The sequence below is a fragment of the Apteryx mantelli genome, chromosome 21 (genome assembly GCF_036417845.1).
Source record: "Apteryx mantelli isolate bAptMan1 chromosome 21, bAptMan1.hap1, whole genome shotgun sequence".
NCBI classification, from domain to species: Eukaryota; Metazoa; Chordata; class Aves; order Apterygiformes; family Apterygidae; genus Apteryx; species Apteryx mantelli.
The window spans coordinates 11400144-11412267 of NC_089998.1; the positions used below are offsets into that span (position 1 = coordinate 11400144).

Sequence of the window (12124 nt, forward strand, 5' to 3'; positions counted from 1 at the left end):
ATGGGACGGCGGCCAGGGTGCCGCGGACGGCTGCGCCGGGGCTGCCCTTCGCCCGCTGCCACCAGCTCCCCTGCGGCCATGCCGGCGGCACGGATCCGTGTCCGCGCCTCCCGCCGCGGCGCCGGGTGCTGACTCAGCGGCGCCCGCCCTGTGTAAACGCCGGCCAGCTGCTCCGGCGGCCGCTGTTTGCTCAGCCCGCGGCCGCTCTGTTTGCCTTGCGCAGGATCACGACGCAGGGAGATGGCCTTTCAGGCCAGGGCCAGAAGCTCACGAGCACTCGGCACCAGGAGGCTCTTCCTGCCCCTGCGCCGAGCCACGCAGGGCACCCCGAGCAGCTGGTTAAATCCGCTCGCGCTGGGAAGGCAGGACCGGTGCTCTGCCCAAGCACAGGAGACAGTGTCGCAAGTACCCATAAGTGTCTTCTGCAGAGCTTCCAGCCAAGGAGTTAAAACTGCTGGTCCAGACCCCTGCCATGAAAGGTCCTACAGCATCTCAGGTCCTATGGCATCGCCCAGGGCCAGTGCAGGCTGCCCAGCAGCTGCCCCGAGCAGCAACCCATCAGCAAGACCCAAATTAAATCCTCCCAAAACCAGGAGCTACAGACAAATGTATCTGCCATGGTGGAACCTGGCTGTCATGCAGCCAGGAGAACTTTTTATTACCATTTCCTTGCAACATAGATACGGAAAAAAGCACCCACCCTCCCCAGGTTCAAACAGCAGCAGCTGCAGCTTCCACGTAGGGATCTCTGTACATCACAGTATAAAGTCCACCAGAAAAAAATTTAAATCCAAGTTTTAAAAAACTCCCCACATCTGATCTAAAACCAGGAACCAGAAAAAGTGGTTGAGAAAATAGGCTGGCCCCTCCCTCTTGCTATAAAATATATATTTCTAGGCTGACATTTCACAAAACCAGAAGCGAGGTTCCTAAAGAGTCTGAACTTAGAGCCGAGGATATTGCACGGGCACGAATCCCACGTGAGAAGCTAGTGTAGACTTAAAAACCTCCACCCACCCCATGGCCTCAGTTGTCATAGTCTTTGGTCTCCACCCCTGTCTCGTTGAGCACCGTTGTCCTCATGATGGCCTCCGTGACGGCATAGGGGTCGCAGTTGGCCGCGGGCCGCCGATCCTCAAAGTACCCGTAGCCGTCCTGGCCAACCTGCCGGGGGATGCGGATGCTGGCGCCTCGGTTGGCCACGCCGGCGGAGAACTCGAAGATGTTGGACGTCTCGTGGTGGCCGGTGAGCCTCCTGGAGTTGTCTCTGCCCCCCCGGGGGTCATACACGCAGATGTGGTAGTCGTGTCGCTTGCTCAGCTTCTCAATAGCAGCTTCGATGTGCCTGAAAGGGAGGAGAACGGGGTCAGGATTGCCACCAAATCTGCTTAAAGAGCGTTCCCCCTTCCGGGAGGCTGTCACCATTGCTCCCGGGAGGAGCACAGCCCAGGAGACACGCTCAACGCTTGCCTTAGACACTACATAGAATGGATTATTTTTAAAATAAGATGTTCCTGATTGAGGCACGGCTGTCCCACCTGGTGCAGCGATCCAGACGTGGAGACACAAGCCCTAAGGCAGGCCACCAAGCAGCCACGAGCTGAACCTCCCCACTGGCTCCGGTAGATCGCCCTGAGCGCAGCCTTCAGCCCACGGAAATCCCCCCCAGGAACTCACTTGAGGCCACCGTCTCTCCTCATTTCTTCTGTGCTGTAGTTGGTGTGACACCCAGCTCCGTTCCAGTTGCCGGTCATCGGTTTGGGATCCAGAGTGGCCACAACCCCGAAGTCCTCGCAGACCCGGTGCAGAATGAAGCGAGCCATCCAGAGGTGATCCCCCATCTCGATGCCTTCGCACGGGCCCACCTGAAATTCCCACTGGAAAGGGAGAGAGGATCTGCTGATGATAACGGGCAGGTTTGAGCCTCCCCAGCCATCACCCATGTCAGCAAGGACTAGAAAGGTGGGAACTGGTTAAGCTTTACAAGTTACCCCCCAGGAATGAACAAGGGGATGGAGAGGATCTAGTCAAGTGACAGGACAGTTTTGGCACAAGATAAATGGGAAAAAACGTGGTTATGACTAATTACAGAAAATCAGAGGGTTTCTTTCAGAGCGGAGGCAAACAAGGCTCTCCCACCTCCTCTGAAGCCGGTGCTCGAGCTGCCGGCTAATAGGATTACACGACCCGCAGTGCAATAGCGGGGCACGGGACTGAAGAGGTCCTTGTTAGGCCTTCACTCGGCTGCTCCCTCCCCATCCAGGGAGAGGGTTGCGCCACCCACGGTGACTAAGTAGGGACTAGAGAGACATTTATGGTATCTGCTGGCATGGCCTGGCGGAGACTAAGCACAGGATGCAGCAAGCAGCAAAGAAGGACCCTGAAAAAGTCCGGGCAGATATCAGGGTAGTTAAAGTCCTGCCTCAGCTACACCACAGATAAGTCCTCCGCTTATCGCCGGCCAGATCAGCAGCAGGAGAGTCAGCGATTCGCAGGCTGCAGGGCCAAACCGCAGCCGGTCAGTCTGGCCATCTGCATAATGCAATCAGGGACTCCTTCGGCAAACTCCTAAATAAATCAAGCTTGGCAACGTCCCCTCCAACCGCTCCCCAAGGTCGTGCCCTACACAAGTTTCCCAGCTCCCCTGGCAGAGGAGCAGGACCCACACGCTCATGGCTCCGCTTATTCCTCCTGCAGCTCAGCCTGGCTTGCATTGCCCCCCCCCCCCCCAACGGTCCCCTGCTTTCTTCTGCTGGCCTCCCATCTCCAGCCAGCCTTCAGCAGGCGCTTTAAGGTGCCCTGCCTTGGCTACTCAGGAATTTGAAGGAAACCAGAGAAAAGCATCCAACTCTTCACAGGCTGCCAAAGCCCAGGCTGCAGCCGTGCAAAGAGCTTGCTGCAATTTGGCTCTGCTGCAGTTTTGCACCCTGGCGCACAGCCAGGCTTTCCCTCGGCCTGCCCCAGACCATGGATTTGCACACAGGGGTGGGTTAGAAGAAAGTCAACGCACACATCGTCACTTTAGCAGCACAGCTGCTCTCATCTAGACAAAGCCTGATGTGGGGAATCGCTGGATTCAGCATCCTGGAGGAGCTGGAAGTTACCGAATTAGCCTGGCCTCACTCTGACTTGTTTCTGTCTTTGGAGACCAGGCACCACACAAACACACGGCTCCTCTTCTCCAGGAGCAAAAGTGTTTGCTGCCTCCACGCAGTTTTGCTGATGGCCACTGATACCCAGGGCACAAAACTCCCTTTCTCCTGGAAAGAGGGTCAAAAGCTGCAACTGCTTTTGGCAACAGGGGCTGGTGAGCACAGATCTGTGAGACACAGATCTGGAAGATCCTCATGGTCAGCATCTCCAAGCCCACACTCCCGGCCTTGCCAGGCGCCAAGACACATGCGGTGTCTCCTGTTGGCTTCCGGCCGAAACAAGCAGCTCTCCAAGGGGCCACGAAGAGCCTCTCGCGCATACCTGGGAGGGCATCACCTCCGCATTGGTGCCACAGATCTTCACCCCTGCGTAGAGACATGCCTTGTAGTGGGACTCCACAATATCACGCCCGTACACCTTATCGGCTCCAACGCCGCAGTAATAGGGGCCTGGAAAAGAAACAGAAGTTAACACCCACGTAAAGCTTTGGGGGGGCAACAGCAGCACTCCAGTGTAATCCCACCACTCACAGATATTGGAACCAGCGATCATCCGCAGCGGATTTATAGGAAATTAAACTGTGCTGGCCTCCGTGGTGCATGTGGCCACTGGCCCCTACTCCAAGGGCCAGCAGCGTAAGAAATCCAGGGGATTGCAGCTGTGCAGCCTCAGCCTTATCTATGCAGGTAAACAGGACTTGCAACGCATAAACTGGGAGGTGACCGGGAGATAAGGAAAGCAGGGCCTGCCCTACGGGCGCTTCATTGACCCTGGAGCACTTAAGGCTTTGGAGATTGTTCTGACAACAGCTAACATTGTTCATGCCTAGAAAATTCAACTCGCTGTTATTTTATCCGGCTCTTCCTCATTCAAGCAAGTTAAATGAAGCTCTTCACCCCGCCTAGGGGAAGGGAGATGTTGAAAACAGTCCGTCTACACAAAAGGCTGATTAAGTCGGGTTGGGAAACCCCCTGGCCCTTTCCCAGGAGACCCGTCTGCTGCTCCGGGAGGGCAAACTGCGCTGCAGTACCCGGCCGGTCTTTTAATGAACAGCCACGGAGAGATTTTTCCGGTCGAGTTCTCCAGCCCTTGACAAACAAGTCCTGCAGCCGAGCTGTTTGTGTAACGGGGGTCCGGCAGGAGCGGTGCTGCCGGCTGGCTCACGTGAGCCGCGGGGCGCCCAGCGCCCTCGGCAAACACCTCCTAACCTCCTCCCCGGCCCCGAGCCGGCCGCCCGCAGGCTGCCGCAACGGCAAAGCTGCACCCAAGCCGCCCGGGAGCGGGGCTGATAGGGGAGCACGGCGGGACGCCTGCCGCCGGGGCCGGGGGGAGAGCCGAGCTCGCCCAGCCGAGCGCCGGCGTTCAGGCTTGGACGAGGGTCTTGGCATGGGGCTTCTCCCCGGTGGTGTGCACCTCTGCGGGGTCCCAGCGCTGATGGGTCCCAGGTGGATGCAGCCTGCTGGTAGAGCCACCTGGCCCCAAGCCGAGCTGGAGCTCGGTCTGATGCCGCGACACCGACCCCCAGGGGCGTCGCAGTGAGCGGGACTGCGGGCACGGGGCAAACGCACGAGGAAGCCCGCTGTGGGGAAGGGGAGAGGGGCACTCACCCTGGGGGCCTGGGAAACCGTTGTCAGGCCAGCCGTAGGGATGGCCGTTGATGCCCAGCAGAGTGTACTCTTGCTCCATCCCAAACCAGGGGTGGCTGTCCTTAACCAAGTCCATGACTTTCTTACACGTGTGTCTCAAGTTGGTCTCTGAGAAAAGAGAAACCCCCATTAGACCCATGTGCCGCAAGCAGACATCCTCCACGCTCCATTTAATCCCGGTCACGGAGGTCTACCCTCAACCATTGCAACACGTTTCCCACAGAAGCAGAGGGCCTTAAAGAAACTAGTGAAGTGAATTCCCCCTTCCTGGGATGTTTTCTGCTCACCAGTTTCCTTTATCCATGGAAACGGGCACTGCAGCAAAGTCTGGTGAGATTTATGGACTGAGAGGTGCCAGACCCTTCAACTGAAGCGTTCATAAAGGATCCCCAAACATCCATCTACGCAGCTGCAGGGCTGATGCAGAGCAGCTCCATCACCACAGCATCAGGCTACAGGCCAAGAAGGTTTTCATTAGGCTACTGCCAAAACCACTGCCTCCAGTCCACAAGTGTCCTCCACCTCCTCTGGCACACCAAGAGATTAGGAGACACACCCCATGAAGAACCTAGGTCCTACAAAGAATCTAGCAGATGTGACAGCAACAACTACACATCTCCCATCCCTGCTCCACTCCCATCACCTTGCAACCCTTGGTACCATCCTCAGCTTGGTTATCCTTAGACACATCTTTCTACTGCTCCAGGTTTTTGGCTAGCATCCAATCTGGCTTGCAGAAAACCAGCTGGCCCCGGCTTGTCCCTTCACAGCAGGAGGGCTCGGAGCATCCAGGGCTTTACTGAGCAGATGCGGGTATCGGAGAGCGATCCAGAAACCGGAGAAAGTGCCACAAAAGGGGAGTGAGAATTCAGACCAAAACACCTGGCTAAAGGGAGAGACGAGGCTGAAAAATTGCTTTCCCTGTGCCACAGGGAAAAGCAGCCCCTTGGCTGCAAATTCTACCTTCAAATCACAATAGAAGACCCCGGAGCAGCTATGACAAACTCCAGGATTTGGGACTAAAGATCTTGCATCTTCCTTGCATTAATGGGAGAAAAAGGAAAGCGTTTCTGCCAAGCCCACGCACCCCTTAATGCAAACAGAGCCCAACTCCAGGAACGAGCCAGGCGCGGGATTAGGCAGAGCCTTGGGGCTGAGCTCTGCTCACACCACGTCGCTAAACAGCAAGCTCCCAAGACAAGGGACCTCCTTTAAAAATCATTCTGGGCCAGCTGGGGACGGAGCAAGAGCACCAAAGCACGTCCCCCGTCCCCCATAGCCGAAACGCCTCTCGCTGCCTTAAGAGGAAACAACTCCGCCTCTCCCCATGGCTACCCACAGACCTCCCCTCTTCCAGGAAGATGCTGCGTGTTGACGCACAAACATCCCCTCTCCACTCCACCCGCCGGCCCCTGGCCCCCACCTTGCTTTCATGCCAGCCAGAAGACACTTCGGGCAACTAACGCCGCCGGGAGCCACCCAGCTCACGTCCAGCCACTCCTTCCCCCAAACCAGCTCCCCCTCCTTGGTCCAGGGCTTTATCAGACAGACAGGAATCAATGCCCAAACTGCAGACTTCTGCCCTCGGCGATAAGCGCAAGGCTCCGGGGCGCTTCGGCTGCATCAACCAGAGAACATCCTACAGCGAGACTGCACTGCTCCAGCTCCTCTCGGCTTCTGGTTCCTTTCGGGCAGCTGCCCACCGACGAGGAGGGCAGCCGCAAACACAACGCGCTAAAATGACCTTCCATCTCTATACCCAAGTGCCTTGAGCAAACCCTTGCTCTGCAGTTTCCCTTACTTAGGAGCCTAAGCGCGGGGTCGCTGACCCAGAGGCTTCCCAAGGCCGTCTTGCAGGGCTGCCGTTGTAACCGCGCGGCCCTGAGAAGTTGTGTATTTAGGATTACGAGTCAGGTCGCTCCTTGGGCACGGGCTAGCTCGCAAGACCTCCGGGCGCCCTGCTAGCGACGGGGGCTAACGCAGAACGTTGGCCACGTTCGACTAGTTTTCTCCCTGCCCTTCGCAGCACCTGCTGCAACAGGTTCCTGCAAACAGCAGCCTCTAACAGCATCTGCATTTTGGCGCCTTAGGCCAACTACTCGGTGCTGCCGACTCGTCCTGGCCAAGCCGTTCCTCGGCAAGGAGCGATGCCGGGTGATCGGCTCCTTGGAAAAAAGGGGATCCTGAATAGCAACGCCGGTGCCCCCAGCAGGCAGGGGGTTTGCGGGTGCCGCGAACGCGGCGCTCAGCGAGGCAGGGCCGGCTCACCTGCGGGTTTCCGGTTGTATTTCAGCACCTCGCACAACACCAGCTTGTTGGGGTCCAGGCAGAAAGGGTCTCTGAACATGCGCACGGGCACGAGGAACATGTCGCTGTTGGAGCCCTCCGCCTGCGCCGTGCTGGAGCCGTCGAAATTCCACTCCGGCACATCTGCGAGGCGGGAAAGGGGGATTGAAAGCAACATCCCACGCAGGGGCCGCGCGGTCCCCCGCCGAACCGCCCTGTGAGCTGAACTGCGTGGCAGGATCGTGGCAGGATCTCGTCCGCCCCGTCCCACCCAGCCCTAATGACGGGGATTAGGGATTAAGGGAGCCACAGCCCAAGGAGGCCGGGTATTTACAGCGCCGCTCTGCATAACCTGGAGAGACGGTTTGGGCTGACGTCAACGAGGCCGCAAGAGCCCTGGGGAAAAGTGACGCCAACCCCGCGTGCCCCGGGTTCGATCCCGGCGATGCTCTGGGCCCTCCAGTGCGTCCCGCCATGGCGCCGGCGGAAGAGGCCTGCCGTTACCTTCGATGCTCTTGGGCTCCTTCTCGAGGGTCCTGCTCTTGCAGCGCACGCCCTCGCCGCTGCCGTCGATCCACACATAGGTGACCTGGACCAGGTCCCCCTGGGGCAGCTTCATGTACTGCTCCCTCACCAGCTTGTTGAGCCTGGAGCTGTGCGACACCGACATGGCGACGGCCCTGCGAGAGCGGGACGGGGCGCCCGGTGAGCCCGGGCCCCTCGCACCCCCCAAGCGCCCTTCGGGGCGCTTCCTCCCCCGGGGTGATTTTAAAAGCAGGCAGCAGCAGCCCCCAGCCCCCGCCGTGCCGTGCCCGGCCTCGGGGTGCACGGCGCTGCACACGGAGCCGAGCCCGGCAGCGCCGCCCCCAGCCACCCCCGACCCGGCACGGGGCGCGAACCCGCGGCACCGCGCGGCCCCCGCCGGGCCCCCGCCGTCCCCCCGCGGGGCGCGAACCCGCGGCCCCAGCGCTCACCGGCCCTGCGCGCTGCCCGCGGACGCGCCCGGCCGCTCCCGCCGCCCCTTATAAGCGCCCGCGGCGGGCGGCGGCAGCGGGGGCGGCGGCGGCGGCGCGCTCCGCCCCGGGGCCGGGCTGCGCCCCGGGCAGGCGGTGACAGCGCGCCTCCCCTCCCCCCCCCCCCGGGGAAATCCGTGTCACTTATTAAAAACATGATTTCCAGCCTCCTTCCCCTTTGCAACATGTGTTTCCTCCCGCGCGTCTGTGTTTAGTGTAGGGTCTCCCCCGGGGTGCGAGCGGGCATCGGGCCCCCCGGCGCCGCTCGGGGGGGGGGGCAGGAGGCTGCCGATGCGGGAAGTCTTCCACTTGGGGCCCCCCCAGCTGCCCCGCTGCCCCATGAAGTGCAGCTAAAGCGCAACGTTTCGCCTTTTTAAGAACCGTCTCCGTACAGCAACGGCCGCCGTTGGATTTACGGTCGGCTGAAAAGCTGGGCAAAGAGGTGCGAATCCCCGCGTAGAGGATTATTCTGGCAGAGCGGCGATTCGCAGCTGGCGAGCTGAAACCAAAGCGCCGTTCGATTAATTAAGCAGGTCGCTGCTTTTAGCGTTCCGTAGATACGGCGTTACGGGGTCCCGTTTGTTAAACAGCAAAACATCTCGAAGGCAGCCGGGCGACCAAAGCCTTCGCGGTCAGACCTTACCCAGGCACGTGGTCACGGCGCAGCGGCCCGCGCCGGCGGCTTTTCCTCCTAAGGTGTTTTGAGCCTGTTGGCACATAAACAGCAGGGACGAAACGCGAAAGCCTCCGCGATTGCACAAGCGCCAGGAAATGAGATTGGCAGCGGCAGAGACAAAAACCTCATCGGTGGTTTGGGCCGGCGGGTTGCGACACCGCCGGCGCGGGGCTGCCGGCACCGGTGACGTCGCCCATGCCACCGCGGTCCCCTCCCTCGCCGGGGCGCCCTCGCCGGGGAGGCCGGGGCCACGGTCCTTTGGGGGGATTTCGTGCCGGAGGGGAGAGCGACGGGCCGGGTCGCCTTTGGTGACTCACACCGGGTGGGATCGCCCCCTCTGAGCGTCCCGGTGTGGATCAGCCACCGCCATCTCCGGTACCTTGGGGTGTGCCCATGAATCCGCTTCCCGCTTCCTCTTTGCAAGCAGGGCCGCAGCCGAGTCAGGCTGGGAAGACGCAGTGCCGGGACTGCAGCCGCCCGTCTTGACCAGGACGGCAGAAATCACCGAGCGCTTACAGGCAACGACCACGGACCGGCTCCGGAGAACCGGCTCCAACAAGGTGAAGCAGCCAGCATCGCCAGCAAGCGCGTTTCCCCGCGAGCCGAGTGATCCCAGGGTTTAGCCACGCTCCTCGCCTCCTCGAGTCAGCCGTTTCCAGAAAATCCTCCTCAGATTTCCAAAGGAAAGCTCCAGCCCTGTGCAGCGCAGCCGCCTGTGCAGAAATAACCTGCAAAGCGTGAGCGCAAGGGGCTCGGACACAGCGAGGAGCCGCACGGGCTTCAGACCGCGTTCATTTTTATGAGCAATCTCATGGCTGGGGAAGGCTAACGCCTTTTTTTGAATGTCTGGAACCGGCCAAAAATATCCCAGCTGGGAAGGCAGAATAAGCACCGTTAATCTCTTCCCCGTTCACAGCCCGCTCGAGCTGCAGCAAGGCAAACGCGGCGGGTTTGGGGGGGGGCTTCAGGGCAGCAGCGCCCTGGGATCCCAGCTCCGACCTGCGTGCGCGCGGCAGAGCCCAGCTCTGCCCCCCCAAACCCTCCCGAACGAGGCAGCTGATCAAATATTCGACTGGTGCGGTATCGTTATTTGGTGTCGAAAGTCCGCTAGGTGGGAAAATATATATTTCTACCATACCATGCTCGGGACCTGTTTTTCTTGCTCACCTTGGGATCAAGTCTTATCTTATCATGGGCCAATTCCACCAATTTGGGTGGCATTGCTGCTACATCACCCTCGGAACGGTTAACGCCGTAATATTTTCTCCCGCAAGCGAGCCCCATCTACCGCGCTCAGCGTTCTCTGCAAACAGTGATTTCTTTCCCGCTCCTCTCCGAGACGGGTACAGTAAATATTAACCACCACGAGGCAACCGAATACGGGAATAAGTGACTTGCCCAAGGTCAGACGCAGACTGGTGAGACGCAGCCAGGAACGGAGCAGGGATGTCCTTGTATCAGCAAAAGGTCGCAGATTAAATCTCCAGGGAACCACGCGGAAGACTGTATTTAAAGCCACAGCATGATGCACAGGGCTTTTCCCAAGCTAAAGGATTCGGAAAGAGGAATTGCAGCAGATATCGCTGCTGAGTTGCTACCCCCTTCCCCAGCACCGCTTTTGGGTGATGGCCATGAACCAGCACCTTCTGCACCCAACCGCATTGCCCGCGAGCCCCCAGCAGCCCCGGCCGGCGGTGCGATTGCAGCCGGGGAGGGCCGCGAACGGGTACGGACGCCTCCGCTGGGGCCTCTGCAGCCCTCGCCGGCGTGCCGGCGGCGGGGCCGCCCGTGCAGACGCGACGCGGGGGGCGCACGCCCCGCACAAGCCGCCGAAGATGCTCCTAAAGCCTTTGCTCCTAAAGCCTTTGCCAGTGCAAAGCCCAAGGCAACGGCGTTTCCTCCAGCAGCGCCCAGGAACGCCGTGTGCCCCGCGCGGCGGCGCCTTCCCAAACTGCTCGGCAGGTAGATTAGCGGGAAGGCAAAGAGCAGGGTCGGCCTAGGGGAGCCAGCCACAAACATCGTAAAGGGATTAGAGGGCGCGATGACCCGGGAGGGGAGTTTCGGGGACCTTCGCTGCGCAGAGGTGCATCAGGTTTTCTATATCCAAGGAAATACGAGGGGGGGGGGGGGCGTGTTGAGGGCAGATAAGAGCGGAGGTGGCGAGGAGCCGTGGCCTGGAAGTGAAGAAAGCGTTGAGATTAGGCTGTGCATTTCCCCCGGCCAGGAAGCCCAGCAGATCCGGAATAACTCGCCGGGGACACGCTTGCTGCTGGGATGCCGCAGGAGATGTTCAAAGGTGGGTCCGATAAGGCGCTTAAGGGTTTAGCAGCGAGACCCGGCGCTGGCCCTGCCGCCCAGGCGGTGTGACACCGTGTGCCGTAGCCTTTTCCTCTGCGACCCAATCTCTCGGCGCCGTTCAGGCCTTGACCCCTGAGCCGGACGCCCGGGGCCGCGGAGGCCTCAGCCCTGCTGCAGACAGGTGGCTCTTGCCCTCTGCACCACCGCGGCGCCGGCGGCTGCTCACCCGGAAGAACAGGGCTCGGGGTCTCGTACCCCCGTGGCATGAGAAGTGCCGGGCACAGCGTGAGCACTTAATGAAACAGAGGAGTCCATTTTTTCACCCCGATGTTTGCTTCCCCTCCGTTTAAGGTGATAAACGGCGTGCCGTAACGTTAGCCGGCATTTCCCGTAGGCGTGCCGATGCATTAAGAAGGGACAGCGCTGGTGGCGTCGGGCACGAGCGTGCCTGCTGGGACCCGTCCAAAAACATCGGCAACGTGCTCAGGTTGGGATGAGCTGGCCTTGCTCGGTCGCCGTTACACGTTCGCTTCTACGTTCTCCTTACGGACCAGCTGAAAATTTCCCCTTGCAGTTAAAACACATTGAAGCAACAGCAAAACCCCTTATACCTAGATGTTTGCACCCAAACCGCTTTCTTTACCACCCGTAATTCTTTGTGTCTGTCATGCTGGAGTCTCATGTGGTTGGAAGTTCACACCTGGGGAACCCACAGCCCCAACTCAAGCAGTACTTTGGCGACCACCAACGCTCTTTTGGCAGCCCAGCACCTCGCCTGTGCTCCTCCTGTAAAGCTGGGAGTCTCTCACTCAGGCTTAAATCCCACCGATTTTCACCAGCGTGCGATAGTAAAGCCAAGGGCAGGAGAGGCCAACCAGCAAGCTGCTCAGCTCCTACCCTAGGGAAACCCCAAACTGGGATTTCTGATGGGCGTTCCTTCATCTCCTTCCCTGGGAAGCCAATCAGTGCCTCCAGGGGTGCCTAAGCCAGCTGGGTCCAGGCACGGGAATTGCGGTCTTGCTAGGGTGCCCCGTTGGCCCGGCAGAGGCTGC

At 59.9% G+C, this 12124-nt stretch overlaps 1 protein-coding gene across 2 annotated transcripts; it reads right to left on the reverse strand.

The window, feature by feature from the left end:
- Window positions 1–609: 609 nt before the first annotated feature.
- On the reverse strand, window positions 610–8135 carry LOC106493025 (glutamine synthetase). Of its 2 annotated transcripts, XM_067308893.1 has the most exons (7): window positions 8060–8135; window positions 7590–7765; window positions 7068–7229; window positions 4761–4907; window positions 3475–3602; window positions 1678–1877; window positions 610–1345 (listed from the first exon to the last, which is right to left on the reverse strand). In XM_067308893.1, exons 2-7 carry the CDS (start codon window positions 7753–7755, stop codon window positions 1027–1029), a joined length of 1122 nt encoding a protein of 373 aa, XP_067164994.1. In that variant the 5' UTR covers window positions 7756–7765; window positions 8060–8135; the 3' UTR covers window positions 610–1026. The 2 variants fall into 2 exon arrangements, with proteins under 2 accessions (XP_067164994.1, XP_013808436.2); XM_013952982.2 differs by lacking the exon at window positions 8060–8135 and having other exon boundaries at window positions 7590–7856.
- Between the last annotated feature and the right edge of the window lie 3989 nt (window positions 8136–12124).

Excerpts from the sequence above, each read along its gene's own strand:
- LOC106493025 (XM_067308893.1), bottom strand. The coding sequence starts at position 7,755 with ATGTCGGTGTCGCACAGCTCCAGGCTCAACAAGCTGGTGAGGGAGCAG. Across the intron at positions 3,603-4,760 it reads CGGTTTCCCAGGCCCCCAGG|GCCCCTATTACTGCGGCGTT; the intron begins GTGAGTGCCCCT and ends TTTCTTTTCCAG. Across the intron at positions 1,878-3,474 it reads CGGAGGTGATGCCCTCCCAG|TGGGAATTTCAGGTGGGCCC; the intron begins GTATGCGCGAGA and ends CTCCCTTTCCAG.